General features: G+C 44.4%; 1 protein-coding gene across 10 annotated transcripts in view; it reads right to left on the reverse strand.

The window, feature by feature from the left end:
• Nucleotides 1–13769, reverse strand: part of RPGR (retinitis pigmentosa GTPase regulator) — a 283854-nt gene that overhangs the window by 51104 nt on the left and 218981 nt on the right. For 4 of the 10 annotated variants that reach the window (XM_021080795.1, XM_021080798.1, XM_021080796.1 and 1 more), the window contains exons 1-4: nt 6324–6536; nt 4433–4558; nt 3627–3719; nt 2179–2241 (exon numbers count right to left, since the gene is read on the reverse strand). In XM_021080795.1, coding sequence (XP_020936454.1) covers nt 2179–2241; nt 3627–3719; nt 4433–4558; nt 6324–6486 — 445 coding nt within the window. In that variant the 5' untranslated portion in view covers nt 6487–6536. Of the gene's footprint in view, nt 1–2178; nt 2242–3626; nt 3720–4432; nt 4559–6323; nt 6541–13769 lie in introns of those variants that run through there. The other 6 variants (XM_021080794.1, XM_021080793.1, XM_021080801.1 and 3 more) reach the window with 4 other exon arrangements.

Below are 13769 nucleotides of genomic sequence, written 5' to 3' on the forward strand. Positions count from 1 at the left end.
CATTTCGGTGTCAAAAATACAGCAAAACAAGCAAGGCTCTACATTTTTGTGAGATTTTTATAAACCACTTTAGAGTTTAAACAGCAATTGAAACGCACAGAATGTGTGGAATGTATTTTTTCGCGAATGCGGCACTATTAATTCAGAGCAAAAAAGAGGAAAGCAATTTCTGAATTAGTTTACAATCCAAGTCAAACTATTTTAAAAGAGATGTGGTTCATTAATTTTAACTTCCATACCTGTTAAAGTTAAGGTATAATAGGTTACAAACAAGTAGAATGAGGCAAATAAAGAAGACTATAATTAGAAATGCAAATATTCTATGTTGTGTAATTATTTTAATTTTCTAGCTAAATAGGAAGGCAGTATAGCACTGGGTTTAGGAGCGAAGACCCCAGAGCCAGACTTCCTGGGTGCGAATTCTAGCTTGCTACTTACCAGCTATGTAACTTTGAGCAAGCTATCCTTAACCTCTCAGTGTCTCATTTTCCTCATCTGTAAAATGGGATAATAACAGTGCCTACTTCAGAGGTGTTATGAAGCTTAAATTAGCTAACATTTATACAATTCTTAGAATGGCATGTGGCTCACTGTAAACACTATATAATTGTTCGTTAATTATTTTCGTAAAAACATAAGCAGGATATCATGCCTAGATAATAAACACTGCCAGTATGCTCTCAAGTAATGAAACAAAGACATACATATTATAATTAGTTATATCTGTCATAAAAATGCATATGAAATTAAAGCCTCTCTAAATTATAGGGGAAGCTGGGGGCAAAATCATCCTGAATCAGAAGGAATTTTAAATTAGATATTATTTTGGAAGAAATGAAACCTCATGGAGGAAACAAGACTAGCTTTCAAATGGGAGATATTACAAGGCCATATGGAATTGGACCGCAGAATTTAACAGATATGGAGCACGGCGGAGTTGGTGGGATGCTGAAGCAGTTCAGAGAACAACACGAGGAAAAAGCCGAATGGTCACAAAAAGCTTCATGGAAGCAGTAAAAGCAGTAAAATTTATACTGGATCTTAAAAGACAAGAACAAGAGAAAGAAAAGAGAATAAGAGAAAGAGAAAAGACATTTCAGCAAAGGAAAAGAATGAGTGGGGGCAGAGAGGCTGGGGGGGCACTGGGAGCTCGAAGGCAGAACGGACTGAAGACAGAAGCAGCAGCGGCGCGGGGGTGGGGGGGGTGTTGGGGGCGAAGGGAGGTAGGAAAGCTGCTGGGGGTCAGGGCCTGGATGTCTCATGGTGGCAGCAGGAGGACTGAGGACTCCCTTTTCTTCGCTGAAGTGCCTTGGCACCTTTGTCAAGTGTTACATGTCGGTCTAGTTCGGGACTCTATTCTGTTCCATTAATCTTTACCTTTTCACTACAAGCACACTGTCTTGATTACTGTAGCTTTACAGTAGGTCTTGAAATCAGACAGCACTTGCCCTCCGATTTTGATCTTTTCAAAATTGTTTTTATTTACTTATTTATCTGCTTTGTAGGGCCGCACCCTTGGCATGTGGAGGTTCCCAGGCTAGGGGTCCAATCGGAGCTGCAGCTGCCAGCCTGTACCACAGCCACAGCAACGCCGGATTTGAGCCGCGTCTGCGACCTACACCACAGCTCAGGGCAACACTGGATCCTTAACCCACTGAGAGAGGCCAGGGATCAAACCTGCAACCTCACGGTTCCTAGTCGGATTCGTTTCCGCTGTGCCATGATGGGAACTCCCGGTCTTTTCAAAATTGTTTTGGCTATTCTAGGTCCTTTGCTTTTCCATATAAGCTTCAGAATCACCTTGTCGATTTCTACACACACACACACACACACACACACACACACACAGGGTCTGTTTGGATTTTGACTAGAATTGCGCTCCCATCCCCTGACCCTCAGGAGAGAAGGGGGAAGAGAAAGAGTCGGAGCAAGCTGCCGCACAGATGAGGAGATGCTGTTCCTTGATGTAATCCAAGAAAAGCTGCTTTTTCTTCAGCCACTTAACATTTATCTGCATATTTTCATAGGCAAACAAGTGTGCTAGCCACTTACATTTTAAAAATTCCTCATCTTACTGCGGCCAAGGTACCATTCGGATGAATTTTACAAAGCCACAAATGTTACTGGAGACCTCGGTCCTCAAATTGAGCAGGAAGTCATACAGATTGAATACTATACCTGTTGAAATTAGGGTATGGTTTCTTCCACAGGCAGCAAATTTCACTTTTTCTGGTTTTAAAGCTAAAAATACAAAAATACAGCAATCAAGATTTTTTTGATCATGAAAATGATCAAAAATCCAGGTCAAATGATAACCAAGTGATAGAAGAGATTTAAACCCAGGTCTGTTTGACTCCAAAGCTAACGTTCAGAACTGACAAATCAAAGTTTTCGGAAGTAGAGCATCATCATAACCAGTGGCGCTTCAAGCAAAATATAGATAGCTCAGGCCCACCCTTGGAGAATCTGAGTCCGTAGGTCGGAGGTAAGGGCTAGGCATCTAAACCTTATTTAAAACTCCACGAGTAACCCGATCTATTTCCTAATCTGCCATCACCACCATCACACTTACTTTCTACCTCACAAAACACTAAATCCAATATTCATAGGCCTATACCTTTGCTAAAGTTCTTCATTCATTCATCTACACATTAAAAACACTTAGAGAACATCTAAGTGCTTAGCATCGGGGCTGCAAAGATCACTAAGACAGAGTCCCTGGTCTCAAGAATCTCACGGTCTAGACAATCCCATTCGCTTGTCTACCAGATATTTGAGAGGAAGGATCATAGGTCCTGTAAATAAACTCAGGGCTTTAGTGGACTGTGCTCAATTAATACTTTTTGACCAAGTGGAATACTGTAAAAGTTCCACAACAATAAATAGCATGGATATGATAAATTACACTGGAATTGTGAGCTGAAATTTAAAAATTGGCTAGGAAGATAAAGAAGCCTGCTCTAGTCACATTCCAAGGACTCTCCATCGCCATTCAAGTATGGCTGTTGTTCGTATGTTGTGACCAAACAGAAGCTTTGCATACAATGTCAGGAAAGCTTTGTAAAGGTATTACATGTCTTGCATTTTCTGGGACAGTCTGTCCTGCTGTTCTTGTAAGAACACGAGTACTCATCAACTCCAAGTCCTGATATTTTGTTCAGCACATCTGCTAAATCTATTCAGCAGGGTAAAGTGCGCTTTATAAGATTGCAACTACATAGAACCACGATGTCTACAACTCCAGCAAATGAGACAGAGCTCAAAAATCCTAACATATATTGTTTGTTCTCTGTATCTGCAAAAACAGTAGTACTTAAGTAGATTGCCAAATACGCAAAAAAAAAAAAAAAAAAGGACGTTCGAGTACAATACTATAGACTCAATCCTTGCTTCATGGTGTCTGAGTTTAAGATCAACGTGATTTTTAGATCTTAACATATAAACATAGTTCTGAATATCATATGAAAAATATAGTCAAATGCCAATAATATTCAAGTAAATCTCAGAGAATAATGAACTAAAGGCTTTATTATTTATAATATGATATTAAGGAACTACACAATCATTATAAAAGTACTTTATATGGTTTAACTCTTTAAAGTAATAAAGAAGAAAAGACCCCAAACCTTTGACACATGTTGGCTTGTCAACAGTTGATTTTGATCCTAATCCTAACTGGCCCCAGTTGTTACTGCCAAACATGAAAAGTTTATTATTTCCTGGTGGAGAAAAGGAGAAAGAAATAATAAACGGAACCGTTTTCAACATAAAATGTGAGATGAAGTCATCACAAAGCAATAAAAAGGCTGTTCTTAAACACCGTCATTGTGTTTACATGTTAAAACAGGTTCCCTTGCCCATCTACCTGAGCCAGATTTTGTCAGGTGTAGAGTTTCTAAGATATACAGTAACAGCTTTTTGATTATATAGATCTATTCAAATAGATTTATTTCGAGAAAGCAGTATGTACAGAGAATCACACTTAAACATACTGAGGGAGCTTGATTTTTTTTTTTTTTTTTTGGCTTTTTGCCTTTTCTGGGGCCACACTCGCGGCATATGGAGGTTCCCAGGCTAGGGGTCCAATAGGAGCTGTAGCCACCGGCCTACGCCAGAGCCACAGCAATTCGGGATCCAAGCCACGTCTGCAACCCACACCACAGCTCACGGCAACGCCGGATCCTTAACCCACTGAGCAAGGGCAGGGACCGAACCCGCAACCTCATGGTTCCTAGTCGGATTCGTTAACCACTGAGGCACGACGGGAACTCTGGGAGCTCGAAATTTAAAAGACACTCTTGATCAACCAATTTGTCAAGAATTCTCTAGCCAAGTTAAAAAAAAGCCAGAATCTTCAACATGTTTCAAACACAGCACATCTATAATACTTAGGATTCTCTAAGTATTACTATCTGAAGACTTTAATACTAACCTGTAATAATAGCAGTATGTTCATCTCCACAGGAAAGAGATACAGGTATATCATTTTTAAACCAGAATTTGCTAGCAATGTTTTCGGCAAATTTAGTTTTTCCAAACGTAAACACAGCACCTGATTCTGCAAATATAAGAAAGTTCTGATTTCACAACTTTTATTATGTTGCCGGTTAACTAAGATATTTTTTCAATAATTTATTTGTACAGATTCCTTGTTTGACAGCTTTGCTTCTGCTCCAGCACTGTCTATGTTCCCCCTCTTCCATCTTAACTCAGTTTTACTCCTCAGACTTCAGTCCAGTTTTACTTATGAAATCTAATAAATTAAATAGGTATTATTCATTTACTGGTGTAAAGAAAGCAATATACGGTCACGAGGAAGGCAATCCTCAATGACTAATAGTCCTGCTGTCACGAGGTGGACCATCTGCTCCCTGGAATGAGCGGATGCACTGGATGCTCTACTCGCGCTGGTCAACACCTCGGGGTCTAGGCCCTTAGTGAGGGCTTTTCTCCACACACACAAATAGGACAGTATTGAGTTTCAACATTAATATCATGAGGACGCAGGTGTTGAGATTTAACATTCTTAAATAAAGTCATTAAATACGACCTGGTGCGAGGAGTTCTGACAGACTGTTTTAGTCCAGTACCATTTTGGAGAGAGACCCAAAACTCCTACCAGATCCCAATAACTAAACACGCCTCCCCACCCCCCCACACACACCCCTCCAGACAGAAGGCCAGCTCCAGCTTTTGAAAAAATCTCAAGGAGGATGATCACACACAAAGAAGCAAAATGGGTACCAGAAAGAGAAACATAGCAAACATCAGTTTTAATAGTAAATATCCATGCGCAAAAGACTAGCCACCACGGTAAACCTTCTGAGAACAGGTGTGAGCTGTGTCAGTTCAAAGTGACCACTGAGATTTAGGAGGCCAAGCTCTAGAACACGCTCTGAGTTTTTACAGAACGACTAATTTTAACTGTTTTGTCCTGCTCTGGCTCCCCAGGAAGCCTCCCCCCCATTACCTTTACCCCAGAGTTTGGTGGCTGTGCTCTGGCCCCCTGGCATCTACAGTTAAATGCCTGTAATTTTGTTTAGTTTCTTCAATCTCTCCCTAAGCTGTGAACTCGAGGCAGGAGTTTCATCATGTTTGAGCCCAAGAGCAGGGCAGAAACGAAATACACATTTCAGTGAATACACGATTCTGCTCTCACCCAGTGTCATTTCAAACTGTTCGCAGTGACTCATTAGTGGGTCACGATTACCATTTTTAAATTAACGTATTATAGAAAAGATCTGAGCGCATCCCAAGTGGCTAGAGTAAGTACCGCTTCACGAAACGTCTATTTCTGTTACACAGTATGTACGCGGCACTGGGTCACAATGCCAAAGGCACTTCTGAAGCTCAGAGGAAAAGTCTTAAAAAAACGACTGGCAAACGGCTCCCTCCTTTCTCCAGGTCGCTTTCCCCATCCACTTTCACTCCCTGCCCCGTGGCCACCCACCCTTTATTAGGTTCAGTACACAATCTGGGTCTGAGGACCTCGAAGGAAGTACTTCGGGAAGTTCGTAGAGAACTGAAAACTGGCCCTGCCTTCCAGAAACTCATCGAAAACTTATTTTAAAAGAATCAGAAGGTGAAAGACCGGCACCCCTTTCCCCGTTGTTCCCTCTCACGTCCCTCCTCTTCTTTCCTTTCCCTTCAGTCAAGCGCGGGGGCGCGGCCAGAGCTTCCACCGAGCTCGGAGTCGAGCGGCCGCGGCCCAGGCCTGTCCCCCGACGGGGCCGGCCCGGAGGCGGGGCCTGGCTGCCCGCCTGCCCGCCCGCCCGCGAACCCTCCCCTCCCGGCCCGCCGCCACGACCGCGGGTGCGACTCACCGGGCACCATCTCCTCAGGTTCCCCCATGACGAGGGCGCTATCAGGATCCTGCGCCTGGGCCCGGAAAGCGGTGGGGGCGACTCGGTGGGGCCTATGGCAGCGCCTCAGCCCTGACGCGGGCCCCGGAAGCCCACTGGGCCCCCATGGCGACTCTAGGGGCATCAACTACACCCGCGTTCCCGGAAGTCAACAAACAGCCGCTAGGGGCAACGGGGGCGGAGCGTTAGGGCAAGAGGCGGAGCGGGCCCCGGAGGGGGAGGGGATCGGAGGGCGGGCGACCCGCGCAGCGCAGGCGCAGAAGCAGCAGACGGTTGAGGTAGAGGCCGCGCGCCCTCTGGTGGCCAGGAAAGGAGTGGCGGCCACGCCGCGAATAATGTCCCAGAGCCTACACGCTTACATAGGTGACCCAGGTCCCCAAGTCCAGGTGGTGACAGACGTCACAAAAATCATATCCCCTCTCACTCAAGCTATGTGACACAGGCAAACTTCAACATACAAGTGTGATAATAATACTAGTAATAGTGACCATCTGTAACTTTGATTGAGATTAGGCTCTTTGCTAAACATCCGAAGCGATAATTGTATCCACATGATCTAACCTGAGACGGAGCAAATCACATGCTCATTATATACATATTGGATGAATGAGTCCTACTACAGCCCTGGAAGGTGGTTAATGTTAACCCTGATTACTACCAGTGTGAATACAATGGGAGAGCCAGGGTCCTGTTTCAGCCAGTCCTGCCTGTAATCTGAAACCCCACCCTACCCCTCCATCCACAGAAGGTTGAGGTGTGCAGTCTTCTACTGAAAGGAGCTGGCACAGAGATTCATCAGCACCAGAACATCACTGTTCTAGAATTGGCCCAGAGAAGTTACATTTTTCTTTCTTTCTTTCTTTCTTTTTTTTTTTTGTCTTTTTATGGCCGCTCCTGCAGTATATGGAGGTTCCCAGGCTAGGGGTCAAATGGGATATATAGCTGCTGGCCTACACCACAGCCACAGTAACACAGGATCCGAGTCGTGACTGCAACCCACACCGTAAATCACGGCAACGCTGGATCCTTAACCCAATGAGCAAGGCCAGGGATCGAACCTGTGTCTTCATGGATGCTAGTCAGATTTGCTTTAGCTGAGCCACAAAAGGAACTCCTGACATTCTTCTACAGTTTCTTATGTGAGTGAAAAATGTTGCCTGCCATATCAAAAACAAAGGATGGCCATCAAGCCATCAGGCACTACCACTGCTCCGGCCACCCAGAGGGTGAGCCTTGAGGGAATTCAGGATGGAGACAAATGGGCCGCCCACTGCCAAGCCACAGTCAGCTGCCCCTGACTGTGCACTCTGAGGGGATTCAGCATGGGAAAGAACAAGATACTGGCCCTAGACAGTTGAGATGCCTATCAAAGGAATGATTTAGGTGATAGTAGACTCTTTCATCTTCCCACGCATAGAAAAGCCCTAAATTCCTTAACTTGAGATGTCTGGTTTTCTCTCATGAACAGGTAATCTTTTTCATGTTCCGACTACCTGGTCTTTGGTGCAAAACCCCTGTACATCCCGGCTCCCCTTACCTCTAGGGAGCGGGCCCTCAGATCTGCCTGAGAGACTGCTCCCAGACTTAAGACCTCAGCAAGTCCACGGAATAAAACATAATTCTCAACTTTTAGGTCATGCCTTTTTTTTTTTTTTTTTTTTTAGTCAACACGGTTTCCTGTGCATCAGCATTTGGCCCTCATGAAACAAAGAGGCAAAATGCCATCTTCCAGGATGAGAAGGTATATGTGTGTGTGGTAGCTGTGGGCAAGGGCTGTAAAATCAGACAAAGCTGAATGCAAGGCTCCTTGAATTCCCTGTGTACTAGAGCATACACTGACTTTCTCAGGAAGCCTGCATTAAAATGGGGAAGGGAGATTAAACTATCCAATATACAAAGAATCACTTACTTTTAAAGTGAAGTGGGGGTAAACTAATGATACAGATGGCATGGGACAGTTACACAGGCAGCTGTAGAAGTCCCAGTAGTGTTACGGCAGCTGCCCAGCAGCCCTGCGCCAGAGTGTATCGGCTCTAGCCACAGCCCTGTGGCTGTCGTGTACCAGCTCCAGCAGCTCTGTGGCTGCAGGGTCTCAGCTCTTTTACCCGGTGAGAAACCAAGCGAGCACTCGGAGAGGTGGAGAACTCAGGTTTATCACGCCGGGGGGCTCAAGAGGAGATGGCTCTCTGGAGTTTGAGCCCCGAAGAAGGGTCTCCCAAGGCTTTTGTGGGCTCCCTCTTCCGGGTCCCTGCTTGGCTGGTCGGACCAGAGTGAGGTCAGGCAAGGTAGTGGATGCGGAAGCAAGTTTACAGAAGCAGATGCGTCGGGGAGGGACGGTTGGGGGCAGTTGGCTGGACTTTGCTTCGTCATCCAGCCCGGGGTCTCTCTCTCCTTTCTACATTTTTATTGGGACATTCTCTCCTACAGTAGGAGACCAAAGATAGAGAGGGAACCCTGGGGGACTTTGGGAGATCACTGAAAGTTCACAGTCCCTTGAGAAAGCCATCAGAATGTCATGGAACAAAGCAGGCTTGCTGAATTATAAAACCATAGATAAAAGCACAAGATATGCCTCAGATCATTAAGTGAAAGACAAAATGAGGCCTGCATTCAGATAGCTCTTGGGGCAACAGCAAAAGAAGGGGTCCTAAGGAAGTTCCCTTACGGTGGCTGTCGGTTAAGGATCTGGCAGTGCCGCAGCTGGGGCGCAGGTTCCATCCCTGGCCTGGGAACATCCACATGCCTTGGGTGCGGCCAAATAAAGGGCGGGGGGCGCGAAGTTATTTTGGAAAGGATTTTATATTCTTTTTAAAAGCATCATCATAGTTATGGTGGGAAAATCAGAATTGAGAAGACTTTAGTTATGATATGCTTTAGGTTGTTTTTTTTTTTTTTTAATTTCTAAATACAGCGAAACACAAGTTCGCGCCGAGCACTCCCGAACGTATTGCAACAAAGGCAAAGAGGCGGAGAGCGGCTCCATTTACTGAGATGGGGAATTCGGAGTTAGGAGCAGGAGGGGTTGAAGTAAGAAGTTGAGGCAGGGAGAACTGGACAGTCCAGCCTCTCACACACTAAGACAGGGAAGTGGAGGCGCAGACCTGTGGAAAGTAACATAATGTCTTTTCTATCAAAGGAAACCTTGGTGACTCCAGTTTGCTGTGGCTTCTGCTGAATCAACCCTGCGACCCCCCTCCTCTTTCCCTCTTCTCTCAGTAACAACGTGTTTCAAATTAGCCAACGGGGAAGAATGTGTGCCCTGACCCGACCCATGGGGAAGGGGACAGGTCCATCACCTGCGTTAAGGATGAAGCGGGGAGGGTCCTTTGTTGGGTGCGTACACTTTTTGGAGCGCCCGCGCCCTTCTGCAGAAGTAAAGAGCCTTGTCGAGATTTCTCCTTGTCCACGTGTCTCACTTTCCAACACTGATGACCCGAGCCAGAGTTACTGTAATTTCCAACCGAACTGAGCAGGCAATCGGTGAGCAGAAGCTCCAGATGGAGGCAGCCCTTTGGGGGTGGCCTGGCTCTGTGTCGGGATCACAGCCTGGGGAAAGGCTGCTGGGTGAAAGCCTGGAAACTGACCACAAGGTGAGAAGGAAAGAGAGGCTAGGATGAGTTGTGAGGAAAGCTAAAATCCAATCACCCAGCCACAGATGAGGAAGCTGAAAAGGAGGGAGGGTGACCAGAGAGGAAGTGCCTGCAGCATGAGGTCTGGACAGGACAGAACCGTGTGGGCCATCTTGTCACATGATGCTGAGAAGGGACGTGAGATGAAAACTGTCCCCTGGGGTTTGCCAGGCAGAAGTCACCTGCGGTGCTGCACACAGCTGTTTGGTAGAGGGAGGGAGGAAGGGACCGCGCAGCAGTAGTTGGCAAGTGGGGGACAGTGAAGGAAAGAAGCGCGGGCGAGCGCTTTAGCGACAAGAGAGATGGGAGGGGAGGGAGATGGCAGGTGGAGGAGGACGGGAGGCGGCTGGAGGGCTTTGGTTAAGCTTGGAGAGATGTGCGAGTTCTGAGGGGCGGACTGAATAGAAGGGGGAGAAAACACAGATTAGGGAGAGTGAAGGAAGAATCAGTAACGTTAGGGAGGAAGAGATGGCATCCAGATCTCATGCGAAGGGACTGGCCTCAGCCCTTGGTGAGAAGAGACACTATTTCCAGCACAACAAGAGGAAACGGAGAATGCGTCCTTCCACAATATGCTACCACTACCGCTACCTCTATCTCTATCGAGATGATACCTACATACTATAGATACATCCATGTATATCAATACATCATATATGTCATATAATATAGGATAATACTACTGTGTCTGTCTCAGAAGGTTGTTGCAAGATACTGGGTAGAACTCCCTGCCTGGTGCCTGGCATAGAGGAACACGCAACAATGTGAATAAGGCGGAGTCCGCTAGCCTCGCTGTATCCGTGGAACCCAGCGGAACCCAGCGCAGCTGCAATGCAAACTTCACCCAAGCCTCCATGGCTCAATACAACAACAGTTTCTTTCTCACTCATGGGTTATGTTCCATGTGGGTCCGTGGAGGATCTGCTCTTCCTGGCCATTCCAGGAACCCAAGTAAGACTGACATACCTTTTAAACTGTGAGTGTAGTTGCCTCCTTAGCACAGTAGGAAGCGCTTCGTCTCATAAAATGTGTGTGTGTGTATAATTTATATTGCCAAATTGCCTTTTGAAAAGGTCATTTCTTTTTGAATTCCCACAGACTATAAATAAATGTGCTTATTTATCCTGCTAGCTAGATCTTGGCAATCGTTTTAATCTTTGCCAGTCTAGCAGGTAAAATAAATAAATGTTACTGTTTTATCTGCCCTTTTTTATATATATTTTTTATTTTATTTTATTATTTTTTCCTTTTTTTATAGGGCCTCTCCCACGGCATATGGAGATTCCCAGACTAGGGGTCCAATCGGAGCTGTAGCCACAGCAACGCGGGATCCGAGCCACGTCTGCAACATACACCACAGCTCATGGCAACGCCGGATCCCCAAGCCACTGAGCAAGGCCGGGGATCGAACCCACAACCTCATGGTTTCTAGTCGGATTCGTTAACCACTGCGCCACGATGGGAACTCCCTGCCCTTTTAATAGTAGAGTTAATTGTCTTTTCAAATGCTTAAAATTTGGATTTTTTAATACAAGCTCCTTACTTTTGTCCATTGGGGGAGCTTGGGGTTCTTTTTATTTTATTTTTTTCCTTTTCTTCTCTTTAAAAATTTGAAAAAGACAAGCCATGGACTGAGAGAAAATGTTCACAATACACAAACTGACACAAGACACTAGATATTTACCCAAAAGAAGTTAGAGCATTTGTCCACCAAAAAACCCTGCTATTAAAATGAACAAATTACTGATACACGCAGCATGAAATAATCTCAGAAACATTATGCTGAGTGAGAGAAACCAGACACACAAGAAATTGTACAAAAGACAATACTGATCTATGACTGATGAAAAATCAGAATGGTGGGGTTTTTTTTCTCCTGGAAGGTGGAAGGGAAATACATATCTGACTTAGGGTGGCGGTTAAAAGGTCTGCTAAAGCCCTTTGAGTATACACTTAAAATGGGTGCCTCTATTTTTTTGTAAATGATGCCCAAATCAAACAGATTTAAAGAGAAACAACACTGCTTCTAATTAAAAACGCTTCGATTGTGCATTAAAGAACAGAAGAGAATAAATCAGTCACTCACACACCACCAGTCTGAAAAGACGTTACCATTTTGCCATATTTGTTTCAGCTCTCTGTTCTTTTGAAAGAAGCAAACCATTACTGATACCTATGACGTGTCACTGTTTGTCCCTCACCCTTCCTTCCTGTTCCAAAGGAAATGACACTCCCTAATGTGATGTTCATTATTCCCACGAATGATTATATTGTATGTATGTACGTCTCTATACAAATATTCTTGGCAATCTCGCCTATGAATTCTTGTTGTGACTCACTTCTGGAGCATTTCGTGTCAACTACAAATTGAGGCATCTATCCGCAAGGAAGACATTTGCTGGATTACGCATCCTAGCTGGAATAGTTTCTTTCTTGACAGCATTCAACAAAACTTCCAAGGCTTGCATTTTGAATTGTATTGCAACGTGGCTGCCACCACCGTTTCTTTCTTTGGACTCAGATAAACAGGTGTGTCTCTGCTTTGAAAACCTCGCTAAGAAACCCCATAAATATCCAAATTTACAAATCAGATTCAAATAGCTTCTTCGAATTTTGAAATTTCGTAGTACAGCTCCAGGATATATGAACCGAGGACATACAGGCCCAAAGTGGGAGTTTTATTTATAAAGAAGAAGCCGAAGGCAGGTGGGAATTACAGGGCTATTACCCCAGGGAAGAAATTTTGCACTCTCCTTAGTCATTTAAACTGGGATTTAAAAATCTTTCATGCACACACAAATCATCCACTGGTCTTGTGAAAATTCAGATTCTAATTTAGCCATCCAGAGTTGGCCCTAGGAATCTGCATTTTAAAACAAGTTCCCAGATGATACTGATGTTACAGTATCCCTTTTGGCTACAAAATATATCTGCAAACTCTTCATGTCTCATCGCCTCCTTTATTACTTCCCTGCTCCAAAACACCATCACTTCTCACCTGGAGGACTGCCATTACTTCTTTTTTAAAAAATTGATTTTATCAAAATATATTTGATTTACAATGTTGTGTTAATTTCTGCTGTACAGCAAAGTGTTCAGATATACATACATATATACATTATTTTTCATATTCTTTTCCATTACGGTTTATCATATGATATTGGATATAGTTCCCTGTGCTCTACAGTAAGACCTTGTTTATCCATTTTATATATGTCACACACACACACACACACACACACATGCATATATAAAATAGTTTGCATCTGCTTTTCCCAAACTCCCAATCCATCCCTACTCCACTCCACCCTCTTGGCAACCACAAGTCTGTTCTCTATGTCTGTGAGTCTGTTTCTGTTTTACAGTTAAGTTCCTTTGTGTCATAGTTTATTTCACTTTATTTTATTTTTTATTTTTGGCCACACCTGGAGCATGTGGACGCTCCTGGGCCAGGGATCAAACCTGAGTCACAGCGGTAACCAGAGCCACAGTAGTGACAACACCAAGTCCTCAACTGCTAGGCCACCAGAGTACTCCATTTGTTTCATGTTTTAGATTCTACATGTAACCAATATCATATGGTATGTGCCCTTTTTAGGGCTTTTTGTGTGTGTCTTTTTTTTCCGACTTACTTAGTATGATCATCTCTAGTTGCATCCATGTTGCTGCAAATGGCATTATTTCATTCTTTTTTATGGCTGAGTAGTATTCCATTGTGTATATGTACCACATCTTCTTTATCCATTCCTCTGTCAATGGACATTTAGGTTGTTTCCAC

The sequence above is a fragment of the Sus scrofa genome, chromosome X (genome assembly GCF_000003025.6).
Source record: "Sus scrofa isolate TJ Tabasco breed Duroc chromosome X, Sscrofa11.1, whole genome shotgun sequence".
NCBI lineage: Eukaryota > Metazoa > Chordata > Mammalia > Artiodactyla > Suidae > Sus > Sus scrofa.